This window comes from Catharus ustulatus, chromosome 1 (assembly GCF_009819885.2).
Source record: "Catharus ustulatus isolate bCatUst1 chromosome 1, bCatUst1.pri.v2, whole genome shotgun sequence".
Lineage (NCBI taxonomy): Eukaryota > Metazoa > Chordata > Aves > Passeriformes > Turdidae > Catharus > Catharus ustulatus.
Genome location: NC_046221.1, coordinates 121,168,406 through 121,191,332, shown reverse-complemented (window position 1 = coordinate 121,191,332; position 22,927 = coordinate 121,168,406). Strand labels below are relative to the sequence as shown.

At 42.0% G+C, this 22,927-nt stretch overlaps 2 protein-coding genes across 4 annotated transcripts in view; both read left to right on the top strand.

The window, feature by feature from the left end:
* PLAG1 (PLAG1 zinc finger) overlaps positions 1-9,242 on the top strand; it is a 53,431-nt gene extending 44,189 nt beyond the window's left edge. For 2 of the 3 annotated variants that reach the window (XM_033075821.1, XM_033075828.2), the window contains exons 3-4: positions 2,066-2,424; positions 3,026-9,242. In XM_033075821.1, the coding sequence (XP_032931712.1) occupies positions 2,183-2,424; positions 3,026-4,289 (1,506 nt within the window). In that variant the 5' untranslated portion in view covers positions 2,066-2,182 and the 3' untranslated portion in view covers positions 4,290-9,242. The remainder of the gene's footprint in view (positions 1-2,065; positions 2,425-3,025) is intronic. The other variant, XM_033075836.1, reaches the window with a different exon arrangement.
* A 7,580-nt stretch (positions 9,243-16,822) lies between these two features.
* Positions 16,823-20,331, top strand: MOS (MOS proto-oncogene, serine/threonine kinase). Its single transcript, XM_033068195.1, has one exon. It carries the CDS (start codon positions 17,692-17,694, stop codon positions 18,739-18,741), a length of 1,050 nt encoding a protein of 349 aa, XP_032924086.1. The 5' UTR covers positions 16,823-17,691; the 3' UTR covers positions 18,742-20,331.
* Positions 20,332-22,927: the final 2,596 nt, after the last annotated feature.

Genomic DNA, 22,927 nt, shown 5'->3' with positions numbered 1-22,927 from the left:
TGAGTTTGAGACAAATCTGAAATCAAGAGAGTCCTTAAAGAAATGCTTTTCTCTCATTAGGTATCTTTAAAAGAAGTTAGTGTTTCCTGATAAAATTTTAGGGAATAAGATGGTCTTGCAAAACTGTTTGTTTAAAGGAGGTAGCATAGCTTAACCTGTCATTCAAGGACTTCAGGGTTGATAGGAAGCAGATTTCCATCTTAGTGTGCCAGTACTTCTCTCCTCCTCCAGAGACAAGGGAAAATGGGGAGAAGGGAGCAAAAGGCTTAGAGAAAGACATACTCTGTATATTTCAAATGGGGGTCTCAGTCTGAGGATTTCTTAAAATACAGACATTAAAGAGAACTTCCCCTTCCTCTCCCTGCTTCTCCTGTCCTGCCATGCACTGAGGAAAACACAGGCTTTCCTTCCTTCTCACTTTCTTCCAGGACCATGCTGGGGCACTTGCAAGGACTGTGTAGTTTTCCCCCTGGCACACCTGAGTGCTGCTCTCCACTCCTCTCTGGAGCACTTAGCTCCCTCCATCTCTGCTGAACCTCAGCAGGGGTGAGAGGACAGCTAAGGCTGGGGCTCCCTCCCAGCTCCCCAGCCTCCCTTCCTGCCAGCAGGGAAGAGCCCAGTTTGTTTTCCAGGGAGGTGGCGTTGGGCTGGAGCAGCTGCAGCCTGGTGGTGCCTGCCCGGCTCCAGCTGCCCAGCTCCACCTGTCCCAGCAGCTGCGGCTTCCCAGCCCTGCTGCCGGGGCTGTGGCTCTGCCTGGACGCTGAGCGCTGGCCTGGACACTGCCCGGCCCCGGTGCCGTCCAGCCCGGCCGCCTCCTGCGCAGCTGCCCCGGCAGAGACCGGAGGGGACAGCAGCTGTCAGCCACAACACCGGGGCTGGGGGTGGGTGCTGGCACTTTCAAGGGGGAAAGGCTAAATTTTGGGGCTTTCCAGCCCTCCCAAATGCTTGCATTGAGTGCTGTCCTGCTGTCCTCCTTGTCCCCGCTGCTGCAGTCCTCACGCTCCACCCTTCCCATGATGGGTAATGCAGGATTTTGGTATCTATAGTAGCAGTTGTGCTCCAAGGATGAAGCAAAGATGTCAGCAATCCCTGACAAAGGAGGGCTGTTGAGTGCCCTGTGATGGCAGGTGCCCAGTTGCCACTATATGATACCAGATGACGAATTTAAAGCTTCTCATCCACAAGTCAGACACAAGGATCACGTCATGCACCTCCTGACAGTGAAAGCCTCCGGTGCAGTTCACATTTGGCTATGCCACAGGGGCAGGACTTGGAGCCTCCATCCTGAGCTAGCCTGAGTCTGAATGCTTACAGCCTTTGTGTCTCACAGGATAGCATGAGGAGGCTGGGTATCTCCAGCACTGGGCTGATAAAACCCTGATTGTCTAATCTAACCCTAATCCATGAGACTTCTGTCATTTATAGATCAAGTCTCTGTTAGCAGAGGGTGAGTTTACAGGAGAATTTCCCCTGCTGTTAGGCATCACTGACAGCACTTGCATTTTGCTAGAGTAGATGTGTAGATGTGCAATAATCATGGGGAAGGAGGTACATCCAAAAGGGAACACGAGCTTTGCCCTCCATAGTGTCAGCATGGGTACTGCTGTGTTTTGTGCAGGTTTTCAAACATTTTGAGGCTTACAGACTTTCACTTTGGCAGTTCTGTGTGTGTGTGTGCGCACGTGCTGGTGTATGTGGGGATGTCTGTGCAAACAACACAGGCACAGCTGTAATTTGTTTGAAATCAGAAGCTGCCAAAAGGTGCCTGGGTAGGTAAGCTCTTTGCCTGATGCCTCCCTTAATCTGACAGAAACCTTTGCTGTTCTCCATCAGTGCTTGAGGGGAAGGTTGTGAGGTGTGAATTCAGGGCATATGTGGATCTGTTCATCCTGAGCAATGCGTTTTAAGAGTTGCAGCAAATAGTATAAAGAAACCTGTAGGTATTACATTAGACCAGCTGAACCTAACTTTATTTTTAAGTTTTATTCAGAAGCATCACATAGCAAGTAAACTTCAAAATCTAAGTTTAGTTACAAACTAGTTGTTTCTTATTTTTTTTTTCCAGTCCCCTTTTGCTTTCTTTTACGACCACATGAAACTTGAGAAGCCATCTAAAGCTAAATCATTTAGTGGAGTTGGGCAATTCCCAAGTGTCCAACAAGAAGGCCTGGTTTAGGCTGCGATGGCCACTGTCATTCCTGGTGATTTGTCAGAAGTAAGAGATACCCAGAAAGTCCCTTCAGGGAAACGTAAGCGTGGTGAAACCAAACCAAGAAAAAACTTTCCTTGCCAACTGTGTGACAAGGCCTTTAACAGTGTTGAGAAATTAAAGGTTCACTCATACTCTCACACAGGAGAGAGGCCCTACAAGTGCACACAACAAGACTGCACCAAGGCCTTTGTTTCTAAGTACAAATTACTAAGGTATTAAACTCTATTTATCTTTCAGATTATATTATCTATTTTATGTTGGCCGTGTTAAGCCGTGTAAAAGTATATATTTCTGTACGCCTTCAGCTGATTGCAGAGAGGATGTGTTAATTAAAGTAGCCATTGGATTGTTTCTAGAATTCTAAATTACCTAAGTTTGCAAGCTAATGTCTTTGATTTTGTTTCTTAATTTGTTTTCTGCTTTTGTTTTCTGTTTGTTTGTTTTTCTTTTTGTTTTGTTTTGTTTTGTTTTTAATGAGCGTAGAATTTTCATTTGTATAAGGAATTGTCACAAGAAAAAGAGTATGGACTGAAAGTTCTTTGGCTATGGACTTTTACACGAGTACTTTCATACTTGCCCATATACCCCTGTTACAGTAGCTAAAACCCACCAAAACTAAAGTGTCAATTTAAGAGAAATGGCTCGCGTTTTGCTATATTTAAATTTGTCAAGCTGTCTTTGTAGTGTCATGCTTTCAGTTAAAAGGTTGTGTTGCAAAGCAGCCCTTAGTGTAGTATTTAGCTGCCATTAAAAAATGAGCACGTGTGTTTTTTGATCAAAATAATTACTTACAGAATATATCTGTGTTTAAAGGCATATGGCTACTCATTCTCCTGAGAAAACCCACAAGTGTAATTATTGTGAGAAAATGTTTCACCGAAAAGATCACCTAAAGAATCACCTACATACACACAATCCCAACAAAGAGGCCTTTAAGTGTGAAGAATGTGGAAAGAACTACAATACCAAGCTTGGGTTCAAACGTCACCTGGCTTTGCATGCTGCAACAAGTGGTGACCTCACCTGTAAGGTATGTTTGCAGACTTTTGAAAGCACAGGAGTGCTGCTGGAGCACCTAAAAACTCATGCAGGCAAGTCATCGGGTGGAGTGAAGGAGAAAAAGCACCAGTGTGAACACTGTGATCGTCGGTTCTACACCCGAAAGGATGTCCGCAGACACATGGTAGTGCACACTGGAAGAAAGGACTTCCTCTGTCAGTACTGTGCACAGAGATTTGGGCGGAAGGATCACCTCACGCGCCACATGAAGAAAAGTCACAACCAAGAACTTTTGAAGGTCAAAACAGAGCCAATGGACCTTCTAGATCCCTTTACCTGCAATGTTTCTGTGCCTATTAAGGATGAGCTGCTTCCAGTGATGTCTTTACCTTCCAGTGAACTGACATCAAAGCCATTTACAAACACTTTGCAATTAAATCTCTACAACACTCAGATTCAGTCCATGCAGAGTTCTGCATCTGCACACCAAATGGTTGCCACATCGTTACCATTGGGAATGCCTTGTCCAATAGATATGGAGTCTGTCCACTCTTCTCACCAGCTATCGTTGAAATATCCGCTCGGTACTACCTCATACTCAATTTCTATGCCTGAAAAAGAACAGCCATTGAAAGGGGAAATTGAAAGTTACTTAATGGAGTTGCAAAGTGGTATGCCTTCTTCATCCCAGGATTCTCAAGCATCTTCATCAAAACTAGGGCTGGATCCACAAGTAGGGCCACTAGATGATGGGTCGGGGGAAGTTTCCCTTTCCAAGGGCTCCGTTCCTATTAGCGAACCTCTAAACGCCCCGTCATTGGACTTTTCTCAGCTGTTCAACTTCATACCTGTAAATGGCCCTCCCTATAACCCTTCTGTTTCAGTGGGAAACCTCGGGATGAGTTACACGCAAGAGGAGGCACATTCTTCTATGACTCAACTTCCGCCACAAACCCAGGATCCACAAGATCCTAGCAATAGTATAGGTCTTGGGTCTCTGCACTCATTGTCAGCAGCTTTCACAAGCAGTCTAAGCACAACCACCACCCTACCACGATTTCATCAAGCTTTCCAATAGGATGTACAAAGCTGGCTTGTTAACTGTCTATTTGTAGAAATGCCTTAGGTGACCATTTTTAACTTAGTGCCTACTATAAGACATTATAAATTCTCTGCTTTTGTACAGTACCAATCTCATGAAGCCAGTAAGAAATTTAAATTAACTTTTTTTAAAATGTTTTGAAAGTGTTTATTCTCAGCTGTGTTTACTTTGGTTTGTTGGTTTTTTTTAACAGTCTCATTGTATTGTTTTCATTTTCACTGCCAATTTACACATTTAAAATGTTCAGTAGAAAGTCATCCCAGGCAAACTCGCAACACTCATCCCGTTTTTAAAACTTTTTCAACCATACCAGCTATTCTGTTTTGTTGATGTCAGTGGCAGAACTGCCACTCTTACCTTTTAATATATTTTACTATTTGCAAATAATCCATTTAAAATATGTATCACAAGGATTCCTGAGATTTGGGAAAAAAATTCTCCAGTTTGTTTCCAAACAAATCCTCTTCCCAAATGGTGACACCTCTGACCTGTTCTATAATGACAAATCTAAATTTTTAAAATAAATATAGAATTCAGATTTTTCTGAAAACTTGTGTGTGTATATATAGAAGTCCATATATACACATGTACATATATATAGCATTTTGACTTGTATTGAAGTCATTATAAAAGTTGTTAAGAATTTTGCCATTTTCTGGCTTAAATTTTGGTGGCCTGTTACAGAAGAAAAAAAATGTAGTGTAATTCTCTAAAATTAGGGCTGAACAGAATTTCGACAGAGAATCTCTGCTTGCCTAAATGACAGATGTTTCAAGTTGAATTTGAAACTGTGTTTTTATGCTTTCATGACTCTGGTATAGGGAAACAGGCAAAATTAATGGCTGATCTTGAAATATAAAAGTGTTGTAATGTAGTAATGCAAATATTTTGTCGCTGTTTTTGTTTTAATTCTTAACTTGCTGTTTTTTTTCTCTTTAGTAGCATAGAAAGAGTACTGCATAGGAACCTTCCAGTAGTGTGTTCACATTTGTAGGCGTCAGTCTTCTCCCCGCTGCCACCGCCAAAGGGTGGATCAAGTCCAGCCAGAAAGTGTGTACCTATTTTCAGTTCAAAACTAGCGTGCAGTCAGAAAGTGAATGTAAATTTGCAACTACCAGTTTGTTTTGTTTTGTTTTGTTTTTATTGGAGTGATCTTTTCAGTTGTGTTACATGGTGTGTTATGTCCTCCTAAGCAACAAGTTAGATGTTAATCACACTTTCTACACCTGGGTACTTGGTTAGGGACTTTTTGCCCATCGCCAAGATTTAAAGACAGGACTCTTAGGAGTGAAGTAAAAGCATATTGCTTACACCACTTTTTACCTAATGCAATATATTCTATTCCCCAACCCCTAATAACCAAAAGAGGAAAAAAAAAACCCTAAAAAAACAACCAGCCCTGTGATGCATAAAAGCAAACTAGATTTGCTTTAATTCAACAATAACATTATTTTCCTTGTCATTTTTGTACAAGGAATTAAAAAATGGAAATTGAGTACATTAGTATCTCTCAAACAATAATGAGGATTCGTACAAGGTTTTAAGTGGTTAAACTAAATATACTTCACAGAAACAAAAGTTGCTCCCATTTAAGGAGCTCATGCTCCGGATGTTTTATCAGTAGCTCCTACTGGTTTTTTTTTAATGCTAGGAGCAATATGCAGGTGTAGTTTTACTATTTTATACATATGTGTATTTAAATTTTATTACTGAAAAATAACATTTTTATAAATGTGTTTGTGTTCCAAAGGCATTAAAATAAGGATGTATTAATAAGGAAAATACCTTTTGAAATTCTGCAAACTACTCCTAGATTTTGGGTTTAGGAGCACATTATCTCAAAGTGGGCGTTTAGCTCTGCTTCACGACTGCTTCCTCTGGTTTCTGTGAAACAGATTGCTCGCTTGCTTACATCTTTAGTTGAATGATTTGTTCAATATTGCTTTTTTTCCATTCACCTTTCTAAAGGAAAGAAAAACACAGATGAACAGAGCACAAGCTGAATGCAACCGAATGTAACTCTAGTTTATATGAACGACCGTAACGCATCTAAGAAAAACTTGGGCTTATTCTCAATCCTTTTAATCTGAGATGAAGATAAATGGACTTAATTCCTCCAGTGGGTTATGCCCCACGTGGAGCCGAGCATCTGCGACTCTCCCTGCAGCAGAGGAAAGCTGTGAGTGCTTGGCATCCTGCAGCTGGCGCAGCAGTGTGACCGGGCAGCTCTGCCCTCCCTGGGCAGCCTCTGGCACACAAATTTCCAGTCTGGAGCCACTTGTTATCAGCCCCAGCTGCTGAAAGAGTTCATAAAAACAAAACTCACAGACACTTTGCCAACACCCGTTTCTTAGTGCGTAGCCAGAACCCTTACTACTTTGTTCGTGCCTTAGCTTCCTGAAAAGGGATTGACATTTCACTTGGAGTTAGATGTACATTTCACTTGAGAAATAGAGACCTCAGACAAGATATTGAACCTCATTCAGTCAGGGTTTCAGTGGGTAGCTGCACCCAGAGTGTTTGCAGCTGAACTAGCATGTAGGGTAACATGGAAGCAGACTGACCCTTTAAGCAATACCAACACCACCAGAGTGCTTTTGAGCATCGCTTAGGCAGAGTCAATATTGGCCACTACTAAATCATCACTTTTTAAACCCCGTTTTCTTGATTTCCCTTGGATTCTTGGTGGGAGGGGGGAGGGCTGGCTGATCATGCACCACTCTTTGTGCAACTTCCAAACTTCTAGTAAGGTTGTTTTGTTGTTGGTTTTTTTTTTTGTTGTTTTTTTTTTTTTAATATATATATTTTTGTGTACTTGTTGCTTGTGCTTTATTTAGTAGTAAATTGTGGAATAGAGTGATTTATTGTTAATTTGGCAGTAGCGGTTTTTAAAAACCATATACTGACTGAAACATGAGCCAGAGCTGATTGCTTTATTAAGCTAATAATGAATGTTAAGAGTACATATTTTCAGGATCATTTGCCTAGTGAGCTAAACTTGTATTATAGGCCAATATTTTTTAAAATAAAGCTTGGTCAACCTCTATGTTACACATATTACAAGATATAGCACTTTCAAAAAGAAAACCTAAACCTTTTAAGAAAATTTCTTACAGGTTATGCTTTTTATTATAAAACCTTTTATTATAATTTGTTTCAAGTGCCATTAGATTACATATATGTAGGCCTTTGGTATAATGCTTTGTGTACAAAATGGTAGACATTGTAATTTTAAACAGGTACATTTTTACAGTGTTTTCTTATCAATTTGCTATATTGCACAGAACCAGTGTGTCTTTCTTAAGGGTTTTACAATGGTTTTTACTAGGTTTACATGTTTCAAACTACACTGTCTTCTACTGCCATTTTGAATACCAGTCAAAAACAATTAGGAGTTTGTCCTCACCATTTGCAAACTGTGTCTTCTGGAGTTCTTGATGGTAAACTTTGTCAAAAATATTTAACATGCAGTATTTGATACAGAATTTTTAAAATCATATCCTATCATCGCTATGCTGCTGTCTGAAGTTAACTTTGGGCCTGATCCTGCATCCATAAATGCTATGGGGATCCTGCATCCTTTGTCATGTCTGTCTCATACACTGGTTTAGCAGCTTCTCCTGTATTCTTCTCAGTCTATAGATAAGCCTCTGAAATATATGTACTTATCTGGTATGTAGTAAACCATTATAGGCTTAGCTGCCTGTCCTGCTTCCCCCCAGTGTACAGTTTATGCCACAGCTTACTTAGCATCATGCTCAACTTACAAGTAATGCCACAGTAGTTCAAAATGTGTTTGGGTAGTCCCAAAGCTTTTATGCAATAAGGGTGTCTTACTTTTGTTGGAAGGCAGTGTCTTTTGATAACAGTTATCTAGCCCTGGAAGTGACACAGAACTATTGCTAATCATATGTAAACACTTTTCAGTATAAGCTTCAGTGGTACAGTTGAACCAGAGTGAATGTTTATCTCCTCAGAAACACTCCTGCAATATTGTTATATTGGATCATGCTGCTAATGTAACTTGGGATACAACTCCTGTCATGGTGCTACAAACCTCCCTGTCTCATTCAGATGTATTTTTACCCATAGAAAAAAAGGACTATACTAGACCTATAGTTGTATGATATATTTTTATACTGTGACTTAATTTGTCATTAATGAACTTTGTGCAACACCACAATGTATTCATATGCACTTGCAAAAGTAAAATTTTGGACATGCAAATTTAAACGCTGACAAGCCCAGCTCTTGTTCACAAAAATAGGGGACTGCTAGTTAGTGTTAAATGTGGGCTTTTTATATGGTGTGGAGTGAAGAACATACTATATGTTACTAAAAGCCTTAGACAAAAACTGGGAAGAGTATATTGGTGAATGATGTCACACCCAAACCTGACTCGGATTGCTGAAATTATATTTTTAGCTAGTGGAAAAATTGTTTGGACTTGTATGCTAAAATGTTTTTAATGATAAAAGTTTTGAGTCGAAAAAAAATAGAGAAAAAAAAAAGAATACAGAAAACCCTGCATTCCAGACTGAATTTGTATATGTTTCTTGCATTTAAAATTTGCTATCCTGTGATATGGGAAATTGAGTTGCTTATCATGTATATGTACTTTAAAATGTATTCACAAACTACTGTTGTATTTGTATAAAATATAGACAAAAAGATTGCATATATATTTTTGTGTATAAGCTCTGTAAAATAGCAATCACGTTATGAAGCTGCAGCAGAACTTCATTTTAAACATTCACATCCAAAGAAACAGACTATTTATTGTCCACATACCCTGATTATAAAATATACCTTGCTGCTATTAAACAATAGTGCTGCAGCTTCTTGTGGCCTACAGTGTTATGTTTGCTGTACAAAAATATGTGAACTCCACAAAATATATCAATAAAATTACAGAATGGTTTTAGTTAATGAATAACTTATGCCTGGCATTTCAATAGATAATCTTGATCTGCATGTTTGGGATTGCAAGAAGTAGTTACTGAGTGCATCCAGTTTTGCTGGGTGTACTTTGCAAAGGCATAGCTGTCCTTATAATTTATGACTGGTAAAATGTCAGTTTTTCAGAAAATCTTAAGGCATAAATATATGCGTTTCATGATTTCACCAAGGAGCAAATGGGATGATGCTTCTGTGTCTGTGACAAGACAGGTCTGAACTGAAGGAAGCAATTGAGTTTGCCATCAAATTGAAACACTGTGAGACACTGGAAGGTAAGTGTGGGGTATCCATAGTGGGACCATTCCTTTGAGACACATTGGCGAGTGATTCCCCATCATTTCACATTAATGCAAGTCTCATGCATCGTTTGTTGTAGTTTGCAGGGCAAACTTTAAGGGCGTGGCATGAGCTAGACACACTGTGTGGCATGTCTCTCTTCTCTGAGGAGAAACTCAGTTGCTTTGGTCCCACAGATGTCTGTCTGGCCGTGGCACTGACTTCTGAAGAAGCCAGGCTGACGCTTGGGGAAGAGGTGCCTCGCAGCCAGACAAGCAGCTTGCCTGCACACGAACAGAAAGTTACCTCTGCTCATTCCACACAGGTGTTCCCTAGTACAGCCTGTTTCCCAGGAAAGTAAAAGACTAGCATTTCACATTTCATTGCTTTTCAGAAAATATTTTGATAACATCTTTAGCACTGCCTGTGTTTCCCTGCTTTTGAGTTCCTCTCTTCTCCAAATCTCGGCTTTTTAGGTTCCTTGCTGTAACCAAGTTGGAGAGAAAGGATTGTTAGAGAGAGTTGTTGGCTTTGGCCTTCTCCCCATGCAGACATCTTTCCTTTCTTGTGATCCCCACCCCATTCCTCTGAGCTGACTTACCTCTTCTGTGCCACAGGTTTCTAACTTGTTTGAGAGGGTTGGCCTTGTTATAGTAAGAGTCAAAAGCTCAACACGTGCTCTGTGGTATGAAATACTCTGCAAAACAATTTACAACCACCCACAAACACATACCCCCTCGAGAGAAAACCACCCCATTCACTGTGTTGGTGTCCTAGCTGGTCTCACCCACTGTTACTGATTTATCATGTCCTCCTTCCAAGCAGATAGCCTCTAGAAATTCCATTAGCCTCTGCAATAATTGGAGTGGGATTACACAGATGACATCTCTGTGTTACACAGAGATCTCTTGATGCAGTTCCTTGTTAAATTCAGAGCCACAAACATCTTCCCTTCTCTGTGTCCTGTAAACACCTCTCTTCAAATCTTTTATAAGAAAGTACAGATAAATGGTTCTGTAGTATCCTCTGTACCTGGTCTGTCCTCCAGGAGTGGAAGAGGAAGGCTATTCTGGTTTTCCCTTTCACGTTCCCTCGTTCTTCACACCTTCTTTTCCTTTCCACATACAAGCATGCCTTAGGATGTAAAATCTTTTTTGACAGAGAAATGCAGAACTGATGCAGAGGTACTGCTGGATGAGCAAGAACTGAGCAGCTACATGCTGTTGGTTTCCCTGCTTTGCAAATCAAAACATTCTGTAAAATCGGATAGAAATTAAGTTTTCCAAAGTGGGAGCTGCCATAGTTCGCACATCAAGGATTGGTGATCACAAACAGGCAGCAAGTGGGACAGCAAGATAAACTCTGCTACAAAATTTAGTCTGTACTTAATAGTTTGAGAAGTATATTGGAAGATTAACTGGTGCTTATCAGTATGAGCTGAGGCCTTTAGCAAATAAACAGCAACACTGTATTTGTGTTTTGAACACTGGAGATAATAGTGTTGTGAAGCAGTAGTGTGAAGTTTCAAGTTCCTGCTCATGTGCTATATCCCAGGTAATTCAGTATGAACTTTCTCTACTCCTAATTAGGGTGTAACAGCTTGCCTGGTATTTTTATTTTTCTATGATTTTACTTATTTATTCATTATAATGGTCTGCATGTCCTCAAGTAATGAACATTTTCAGAGGAATAAGTATTTTTAAAAAATATAATGAACAATTCTGTTCTCCATTGTCATCACTCAGCCTTGTCTCATTTGGGACAAGATCACAAGATCACCAGCTACAAAACTATTTTGTCACAGAGGGGACCAAAGAGACATCAGCTATCAGCTGAGCTCTGAAAACAGGCCTGTGGTAATGCCTGCTGTGGCTGAGCTGGAAATCATTTTAATTGATCCCTTGATAGTTTACCCAGTTTACAGTGAGGCTGATTCTCACTGTTGCACTGAACTGCCACGTACAAAGAAGAATGATTAGTGTCACTTTCATATGTCCCATCTCTGCTTGATGTGTGTTAAGTAGTGCAGAAAACCTGAAGAGTCACAGTTTCTAAAAATAGTATATTGCTTAAGCTCTGGTGAATGTTTGTGTGCACATGTATGTACAATGCATGGGAGAGTAATCCAAGCTGGAAAAGTTGATAAATTAGTTTTGGTTTCCTCCAAAATGTTTAAGTCTAAAGTGTTTGTGTTTTACAAGTCCAGAGTGAATCATATTGTTTGTTAAGGTATCCCCAAGTTAACACAGTCTGTGCAGGCAAGCTGGAAGAGCTGCTTCCAATGACTTGATTAATCTATAAGAGACAGCAGTTTATCTAAAGGGTGCACAGACTCCAGTGAGAAAGGTGTTTGTCAGCTGTCCTTGTGTAGTCCTAGATACAGTTTCAGCAGAAAAGTTCTATAGGCTGTGCTTCTGAAATTAGGCTCAACTCTGGCTTACTGGCTTTTGTGTTAAATTGTTCCACACATGGTCATGGGTAAATTCTTAAATTTCCTTCACAAGTACTTACATTGAAAATAAAATAAAGGCTTTGTATGGCTTAGGTGCATGCCATAAGTGAGCAACATCTGAGCTGTAACGTCAGACTATCAAATATCAAACATTTATCACAAATAAACACAGACTAAAGTCCCAAATTTTCTGAAGTCTCACCTGAAAATTGTCCGCTTTTATTTTGTCAGTGTTTGACTCCTTACACCAATGAAGTATTACAGGGTTGCCCCATAGTTCATATGCTCTGTTCAGCTTGGGCTGAAGTCAGCAGTATTTTTACAAGCTTCTGCTTACACACTGAAAGCCTTGCAATAATGTACTTGAATTGTATGACCCATTTTAATCTTGAGTTTAAAATACTTCAACTTAAGGCAACCTCTGAGAATTCACTGTGCTCCACCAGAGGACCCAGGCTGCCGCTTCAGAGCCACCAAATTTAGCTGGTTCTCTTGCCTCTTCTGCTCTACAACTCTCCAAAGAGGTGGTGCTTGCAGGAAGCCACCACATTTGCTAGGCAGTGTATTTAATATACATGACAGAGCTGGGCGTGATCTGTGTTAATGGGATTGTGCAAGCTCCTGGGCGAGACTCACTCTTTTGTGCAGCAGTCCAGGCATCAGCATTAAATCCATGTACCTGGCAAAGCAGCAGCCTCCCAGCACTAGACTTAGCACTAACATTACCCCCCCGGGTCCTTTGCTGTACGTGATTCATTTTTCTTGTTAAGCACTGAAGCTGTTTCCTAGTCCTAAAGCTACAAGTCTTAAATTCCACCACTATGTTTGGCATCTCCCTGTGACCCAGCAAAGTCGGCTTTGCTCCAGGGGCAAGACTGCAAAACCAGTCTTGGACAATTTGGCTGAAAATACTGCATAAGGTCCCTGCCATGTGACAGCAGTCAGCCTGCCAGCATAGGTATCCGTCTTTGCATGGCCAGAAAATACTGCTGTGGGTGAGAGCCTGTAGTTTACATTTCATTACCTTTATCCCCAAGTTTGGATTCTTTTAGCTTGTCACAAGGTGCTCGTTTGAAATCGTGGTATTAATCTACAGCAGCAGGTCTCAGATTGTTATCCCTGTTCCACCTTGGTCACTGAGACCCCTGTAAATTAACTGTGAAACCTCACCTGCCTTTCCAGTGCCTCGAGTTAAAACCTCAGTGTGTTCAGGTAAGGAGAGCCTTTTCTTCATGCTCTTGAACATATGGAGTAACCTTAGTGTGAAGGAAAAAAAGCATCAAACAGCTGTTTGGCAATGTATGTTTGAAACTTGATCGTATTATTTATAAACTAGGGTTTAACCTTTTGTAATGTTTATTATTATTATGTCTCAGCAGTGAAATAGCATCACAGTTCTTGCAGATGTATTTTTTCCTTCCATTTGGGTTTACCTTTCACTCCTTTAATGCTTTAATGAAAACTTCCTTGTATTTGTGGTTCCAAGGTGTCATTTGTCTCACCAAAAAAAAAAATCCAACTCTGAAACATGAACTGGATTCTTTTCTGGCTTGTTCTTGTAGCCAAAAAGAAAAAAAAAAAAAAAAAAAAAAAAGTTTATCAGTGGCCTATCTTCAGAGCAAGCCTCTGTAGGGACTAGCTCCAGACAATGCTATCACTTATACCTGTGCAATTGATCATATCAGAATTCCTTTCAGGCAACTCTGAATATTATTTGAGGTCTATGAGGTGTGACCAGAAGTAACACTTGGACTATGAAACTCCGTGCATGAGGAGAATATAAATTCAGCATCAAATACTAAACTGGGATTAGAGGGACTAACAGTAAAACGAAAAAAAAGAAAACTCTTGCTTTCAAACAGAGAAGAAAACCTCTCAGAAGTCACTACGCCACAGGCTATGGAACTGTCTTGCTTTGAGTAGGACTGTAATTTAAGTACTGAAGAGCTACATTTGGCTCCTTTAGCAAGGTTGCAAAGTAACCTAGTAGAAACACAATGTGTTGAAACACAATACCTCTGTATTGTAAGGCAGTTTTCAGAAGCCTCTGCATAGCCAAGCCTTCAAGGGATTGTTACATGGTACAACCACCAAATGTACAAAGAATAAAGTAATCATTGAGAAAAAGTACATAACTATATGCTCCTAAAGTCTCTGAAGTCAGTTCCAGTCCCCAGCCCTGTCCTTCTCCTGTTTTAGACAAAACTGGCTATTTACCACAAGAGTGATGTACCCGGATGAAAACAAAACTGGTGTTTGGTACGTGCCCTGTGTTGTGCTGGGTTATATCCATGCCAGCCCTTTAATGCCCTTGGTATCAGGGCTGACTTCTGTCCAGTGACCAAACAAACAGCAGTAGTAACTAAGAACAATGAGAAACAAAGAGCTCCTTTATTACTGATATGCAAGTGAAATATGAATGGGGGAACCGAGAGAAATTCTGTGTTCCTTCTCATCCAGAAGCACAGACTAGGTTGGGCAGCTGGTGCAGCATTGGATGCACAGGTATGTTTTACTTGCAGAAATACAACACACAAGCTTGGAACAAAGCCATTGCTGCTGCAGTTTGTTGTGGCTGTGACATATTGCAGCCCACGGGACACAGGCTGTGTGCTTCCCTCCTGTCACTTGTAAGTTCCTATTGCATTCTGTACTGATAGCTTCGGCTCCTACAGCTTCCTTTTCCCTCATGGAAAAGGCAGTGCAATGGGAACAGTGTGGCTGGAGGCTGCTGGGGGTTGCCCTGGGGAGGGGTGGCTGGGAGGGAAGGGGCAGCAGTCCCCAGCAGCCCTGCTCCCCTCTGCAGGTGGCTCCCCAGCCTCTCCGGGGGCTCCTGCAGCAATGCTGGAGCTAAACAACGGATGTCCTACAGCGATTGTGGCTCCTGGGAAGTCACTGGGCCAAATCACCTATGGATTACAGGAAAATAATGTTCATTAGGAAGAAAAGCCTGCTTGCATTTAAATCAGATTTAATCGTGTTCACATTGAAAGACTCTGGATGTTCCCTTGCTTTGGTCCTCAGCCATAAGATTGAGGCAGGACAGTAAATTACACTGAGGCACTTTACATCCCAATTTTACATCCCATTTACATCCCATCTCTTCCTGTTCAAAAATTCAGTGTGTTCCCCAAGAAAAATACAACAATGTCTACCATGGCAGGGCAAAACAGAAAGAATTCTGACAGAATAGGGTAACAAGAAAATTACCTGAAACACTCACAAAAGGACAGCTGACAGATGTGGACATGAAGTTTGGAAATAATAATATGACAGGTGTGGTACATCCTTTCAAATTATTTCAATCAAAGAAATTTGAAAACAGCCTCAATCCTGTCTATTTTATGAACATAGATTTTTATTGCTGTTTTATAGCATTCACAATCATCAGGCTGCTATAGTTGTTGGCTTAACAGGTCTGTGCTCAGTCTTTTCATCCACACATCCTTCTACCTGTGCCTCTCCACACCCAGCTTTCCCTTTGAACTTCACTGCCTGCCACCATAACCTGGTGCAAATAGGTTTGGAGAATTCAGAGAAGCTTTCTGGTGCTTTTATATGCCATGTTGCACAGAAACCCACGGAAGAATTGGAGACCTACTAGCACCTGGAAAACAGGCATAAAAATCTTTTCTCTCTCTTATGTAGCTTCATCCACTTTCTGCAGCTTTCCATTTCCATCACAACTCAGCTGCCTAGAAGATATTCTCTGCAAAGATTGGAAATCAAGACTTCTACATACAGGCTTAACATTGTAGTGCTGCTCACAGAAGGAAAGTTAATACCTGTTCTCTCCATGGCTTATTTCACTGCATATTTAAAACTGCACTAAAGATCCTCTGGTCCTCCCCCACCCCCAAAACATCCCTGTATAACTGATGATGAGCCAGAGAAATGTCCCAAAGCAGGGGTAGCAATAGGGTATTAGATGGGCTCATGCTGTAAAGCAGAAAGCTCACAGGGTGTGGTAGCGCCTGAGGGTCCAGGGGCCTCTTGCACTGCCAGAGTCCGTTCTGGGAGGGGCCAGGAAAGAGGAGCCTTGTGTTGCCAGGCAGTCCCGTCTGCAGGAATTGTCCCACCCGAGGCCCTTGTGAGGTCTCTTGGCATCCCTTAGTCTTTGTGCTCTCACTTACTAACAATTCCTATTAGCACCTATTTATTTATTTATCTTCCCCAGCCTGTCTGTTTGACACTGCCAGATGAGAACCCAGACTCTCCATTCCCATTGATCTGTGGTCCAAGTTTGCTTCCCTGTGAATTGCTGCGGCAAATTTCTCCTGATTGTCCTAAATGTCAGTACTGGGGAAGATCTCCGTCACTGATTCACTGAGAAGTGATGACTTTGAGACCCTCTGGTCGAGCTGATCTAGAGTTCAGGGAGAGTCAGAAGATGACTTTGGGACGTCAGGTTTGTGTGTTAAGGTGAACAACTGCACTCATCTCAAGGTGGAGAACACTCCAGTTCTGCTTGCACATGGTCTGGGTACCCTTGAAACCCCTCTCAGCATCCTGTGTGGCATTTTACTCACCCAGAGGAAAAAAAAAACAACAAAAATGAAAAGAAAACACCAGGAAACCCCTGCAGGAATTACTGCAGAGTCAATGCTGCCCAGAGATAAACCCTGGAGAAAGAGGCACTGTCAGTCTGAAGCCCCATGGCAGAATCAGTACTGAAAAATCTGACACCCAGAGGAAGGTTCTGGGAGTAAGGAGGTAGGAAATGGCTTCCAAGTTTTCCAGGATATTTGTCAACATGTACAGAAGGATACTGTAATATTCAAAAATCCTTAACTGTATAGGTCCCATAAGGGTGCTCTGCTACCTGGGCAGTACAGCAGGTACCAAACACTATGGCAGTTCACGTGAGCACTGTAAATATGTGAGAGGGTCAAAATTCAAAAAAGCCCTTTAAAAACCACATGGACCACTAACACAAAATTATGTTTCTTTGATTTCTGCCAGAACAGCTCTGTAAATTCAGCAATAATTTTTCTAAGAAGGATCCAGAAATAAAATACACACTGTAGTACTGCATAGGGTGTGATGGGAAAATGACCAAATACTTTTGTATAATTCTAGTTACTATATCCAAAGGATGATACAGAACAATAATTTGTCTTTACGCTGCACGGGCAAAGCTGAGCACCCAAAGCAGTCCCCTTGTCCCAGTCAGATTGAAGTGGTAGGTTCCAAAAACACACTTTTATATTTATGTCTGCCATAGCATCTCAAACGTTAGCAGTCACTTCAGCTGCTTCACCGACAGAGACTTTGAGCTGTTTAATGCACCTGATGCTGATCATTCCTGCCTGGGGCCATGGTGAAAAGCATTCACTAGTCACTGCTTTTTTTACTCCTGGGCATTTTGCTAGAGGCATTCAATGGGCAGAGCATATTTCTTTTTCTTTTGAGATTAGAAATGATGTGAAATACTTATGAGTTAATCATTTTTTAGCTTTAAATCCGTTTGCCTTGAGTTTCTAGAGATTAGCTTCAGGGCTGGAGAAGAATGTTTCCAGGTGAATCTGATTTGGTTCTGACAGTTGTGACAGATGCAGTTCATTTGGGGGAGGGAGGGAAAATGGTGAAGGGAGGATAAAAGGCTTTGGAAGCCAGTTTAGAGTCCTTTCTTTTGGGGAAGTTTTCTGGTCTTCTGTCTTAGTAGCTGCCTGTTGTTTTTGCCTACATATTATGCCATCACCTATTCCTCTTAATTGTTTTCTTTCTTTTGAGTATTCCCCCTCTGCAAATTTGCGCCCCTGCAGCAGCCCTTTAGTTATCTCTGGCAAAGACAGCAAAAGCTTTTTGGGGGGAGCTTCTTCAGCCAGGACTCGTCGCTTGCCTCCACGCCTGTCCTGGTGCTCCATTGACTGGGAGCAGCTCTGCCTCCTGCAGCCACTAGGATCTGGGGGCTTCGGCTCTGTCTACAAAGCCACCTACCATGGTGCGACAGTGGCTGTGAAGCAGGTGAAGAAGAGCAGCAAAAACCGGCTGGCATCGCGGCAGAGCTTCTGGGCTGAGCTGAACGTGGCCCAGCTCCAGCACGATAATGTGGTACGTGTGGTGGCTGCCAGCACGTGTGCCCCAGCCAGCGAGAACAGCCTGGGCACCATCATCATGGAGTATGTGGGTAACATCACTCTGCACCATGTGATTTATGGCACTGGGGGTGCATGGAGGCAGGGGGAGGATGATGAAGGTGGATGTGGAAGGAAGGCCCTGAGCATGGGAGAGACTGTGTGCTATTCGTGTGACATCATGACAGGCTTAGCCTTTCTGCACTCGCAGGACATTGTGCACTTGGACCTGAAGCCTGCAAACATTTTCATCACTGAGCAGGGAGTGTGCAAGATTGGAGACTTTGGGTGCTCCCAGAAACTGGAGAAGGGCTTGTCCCAGAGCACTTATGCTTGCCAGCAGGGAGGCACGTACACACACCGTGCCCCTGAGCTCCTCAAGGGCGAGAGGGCGACTGCCAAAGCGGATATCTACTCGTTTGCCATCACCCTCTGGCAGATGGCCATGCGGGAGCAGCCGTACCTGGGGGAGCGGCAGCACGTGCTCTACGCCGTGGTCGCCTACAGCCTGCGCCCTTCGCTGGCCGCCGAGGTGTTCCACGAGTCCCCCGTGGGCCAGACTCTGCACAGCATCATCAGCTGCTGCTGGAAGGCCAACGTGGAGGAGCGCCCGAGTGCAGACCAGCTGCTTCCCAGCCTCAGGGCCCTCAAACAGAGCCTCTAGGAAAACTCAGGACTCTTTATATTCCTCTTCTCAGCTTTTCTGTCCCTCCACCCTTCCTCTGAATATAATTAATTTAGCCCCGGTGTGATCTGAAGGCTTTGTTGCTGTTTTTTATACTTGGGGAAAAAAAAGAAGCCAAACTGTTTTGATATAAAGAGATTTAATGAAACTGTGGGGTTTTACCCTGGGAGGGGGTAGAGGTAAAGCTAAAGATGTTAGCAGACATGACTTTTTCTGGTTGATGTGTTGTGTGCTGCCTTGCTCACTAGGAAATGTGATGTGCAGAAAAATTGTTGGTTGTAAGTAAGTGAAGTACAAATAAGGGTCTGTCTTTGGAAGGTTCTTTATATATAATACCTTTTGATATTTTTAAAATCTCAAATATGAGTAGTTCTTGACACCAGCTAGGGTAGTGCATTTGAGCTTTTCCTCTTCATTTACCAAGGAATGAGTAGGTATCACAAATCAATGAATGCAGCAAAATAAACAGTGTCAGTGGTCTATTTAACTTTGTTTTTTAGATATGCTTAATTTCAGTAAGTATGCTGCTTCTGATATGGAAAATGTGAGCTACTCACATACTTCTTTAGATAAAGAACCTTTTTGTCAGTCTAAGGCTACTAAGAGTTATGAAGATGCAGTAACAACCTGTCCTTTTTATAAGACTTCCCTGCTACCAGGTGTGTTAGCAGCAACTTGCTAGTTGGAACATTGTAAATTCTGAAGTATTAGAAGGTTTTGTGCAGAACAGAGTTTTTAATGAAGGGGGGAAAAGAATGGTCAAGTGTGGATTATTTTGCTTTATAACCCATGGCTCAGCATTGGACAAGACACTGGAAGTACTTGAAAGGAAGTTTGCTTACAGCACTAATAATGTTCCTGTGCTGGTGCTCAAAGCATAAACTGCTGAACTATCCTCTGCACTGCCTATGTCTTATCTGCTATCTTTCCTAATCTGGTTGTAGTGTGTCTGGGAAAGGAAGTGCTGTAGGCAACGCTGAAGTAAAAAACCTCTGATCCCTGACTTATCAGAACTGATAATTGTACATCTGAGCCCTTATCTGGAGCTGCCTGCTGTAGCTGATATTGCCATTCTGCTCAAAGCCTCTGTTTCTTTTTAAGACAGGAGAAAGAGTGATGTTTCAGTCAAATTGTTTTTCTTCTTTACCCTTCCTCCCCCTTGCTTCCATTCTGGAAAAAAAAAAAACCCAAAGGAATTGAGCCAGTTTCCTGATTTCTGACACACATCTGTTCTTAGCCCCGTGAAATCCTGGAAATGAGCAACTATGTGAATTTGAGATGATTCTGTAGGTCTTTATGGTATTTGGGTTGGTAATTGAAATTAATGGTTTATAAAGCATATCTAAGCTTAACTATTTCTTGGTCTTCTGTCCCCCTTAAGTGGAAATAGAAAATGCTGGCTGGAATAAAAAATACTGAGGTAAATTCTGGAAAAAGTTTCCTGTGTTTCTCTGTCAAAATAATTATGTTATAGAACCAGAACTTTTTTGTGTGTGTGTGAATGTTTTATAATTTATTTAATAAAGAAGTTGTTTTATAGGTGTTATAGTAAGTCAGTTACCTTTTGAAATTATTAGCTGAGGGAATACAAGGTAAAATTTTAGCTAAAGCCATTGATGTGCCTCACTTTAACATCAAGACTTAAATAAAAATGTTTCTGCAGCTTTCACAAGAATAAAAAATTGAATTAAAAGTTTTTAGTAGTTCCTAAATGCTTGTGTTGTATTTATCTGCCAGTCTAGGAAACTTGCTGCTTATACTGCTTAGAAACCTGTGATTTTTTTCCTTAATGATACTTTAGCATCAACAAGTGCTACTTGAGCCTCTGTGAAAAATCAAGCACCCTTCAAATCCTCTGTTGTACTTGACAGAAGGATACTGAATGGCCAAGATCTACTCTTGAAGTATAATCAGCTCTGCAGATGTTTCTGTCAATTTTATGGGGTTCTCTTTTGATAGTGTGAGAGAGAACTCTGCACAGCTCTCAAGATGTAGGTACACTATACTCTGCTGTCATAATGGTCTCTTTTCTATTAACTTCAAAGGTTTGTTTTATTGATTTTGTTGAACTCTGACTTAATACTAATCAAGAAATATCTCAAGCCTAACAGCTCAGACTCCTTGGTTCTATGTGATGATGATTATAATTTTGCCTGTTCACCTCACTTTACACTAATTTACCTTGAATTTCTTTCTGCCAGTTTGTCCTTGGCCCTTGCAATTAAATAACTCCACCATCAGCAAATTTGTTTGTCTTCTGGCTCCCTCTCCTGCACTTAATTTGTGGATATGCTGGGCAGCAGAGGATCCCCTGAAACACTAGTGGGTACTTTCTCCTGCTGAGAGAACTGACAGTTTTACCCACTGTGCCTATCTTTTGGTTTATCTAACCCCAGGTTTTCTCTCCTAAATGTGACTGCTTAGTACCTTTCAAAAGTTTGCAGTGAAGGATTTTTCAAATACCTTTGGAAACCCAAAAGGAACATATCAATCAGAGTCTTATCAGCATTCTGTCAGTGCTCCTAAAGAATTCCAATACAATCCAACACAACTGTGAAGTGCAATTCTTCAAGCAATATTGGCTCCTTCCAAACAAATGTCTATGTATCTGTTATTTCCTTTAATATGAAATCTGCTAATGTATCTTGTACAGATGTCACTCATGTAATTAGGGAGATTTATTTTTTAAGGACTTCCCCAGGATGTGATCCTGGAGAGAAGAAGGGCCAACACCACCTGGTTGATTTTCAAGGATTGCATTCTCCAGGCTCAAGACTGGTCCCTCCCCATGAGCAGGAAATCAGGTAAAGGTGACAGGATGCCTTCAAGGACAAAAAACAGGAGCTCCTGATTAAACTCAAACATAAATAATAAATATGCAGGAGTTGAGAGACCAGTGTGGGGTCTGAAGCCAGGAAGATGTACTTTTAGTAAAGACAGAGCAGGTTAAGGAACACAGAAACGAACAAGGCATACAGAAGTTCATAGGCTCTGATGGGATGCATCCACAAATGCTGAGGGAGCTTGCCAATGTCATTGCCAGGCAACTCTTGGCTATCTTTGGAAGGTTATGGTGCTCAGGAGAAAATTCTGAGGTCTGAAAGAAAACAAATATAACTCTTTTCTGCAAGATGGCCAAGAAGGAGGATCTGAAAAACTTAAAACCAGTCAACCTCTTCTAAATCCCTGGAAAATTGGTGGAACAAGTAACTCTGGAAATCATTGGTAAACATATGAAGGACAAAAAGGTGATTGGGATAGTTATCAGGGATTTATGAAGAGGAAATCAAACTTTAGCCTTTTGCTATGAGATTACTGGCTGCTGGAGGGCAGTGATGGTTGCTCATCGTGACCTTAGGGAGGTTTTTAGCACTGTTTGCCATTCTTATAGAGAAACTGATGAAGTACTGATTGAATCCTGGCAACTGAAAATTGGCTGAGCTACTGGGCTCAAAGGGTTGTGATCAGTGACATGAAGTCCAGTGGGAGACCAGTCATTAGTGGTGTACCCCGGAGATCAGCACTGGGCTCAGTGCAGGCTGGCATCTCCATTAAAGGCTTGGTTGATGGGATGAAGCACCCTCTGTGAGTGTGCAGGACACACAGAATGGGATGGAGCAATCCATACCTTGGATGGTTGTGCTGGCGTTCAGAGACATTGCCGAGCTGGAGAAGCCTGCCGATGGCAAACAAGGCAGGGAGCTGCGGTGTCTGGCACGGGGTGCTGGATAACCCCGAGCACCAGGACGCACCCGGGGCCAGCCGCTTGGGAAGGAGTTTTGCAGGAAGGACCTGGAGCTGCGGGCAGACACCAAGCTGAACATGAGCAAGCAATGCACCCTTGTGGCAAAGGCGGCCAACAGCATCTGGGGTGCACTCCAGAGAGTGCTGCCAGCTCTTCCAGAGGAGATCATTCCCTGGTGTTCACTCAGCCCTAGGGAGTGACACATCTGGGGCAATGAGGTCGCCCCAGGACTCTGCAGGAACAAGAAAGTCACGGATGTACCGCACCAGGAGTGCAGCAAAGGGCACTGAGTTGATCACAGGACTGGAATCTCTGCATGCGAGGAGAAACTGAGAGATGGAACTGTTCAGTCTGGAAAAAGAAGGCTCAGGGGGATCAGTTCGTAGAAATACTGATGGGAGGCAGTAAAGATGCAGCCAG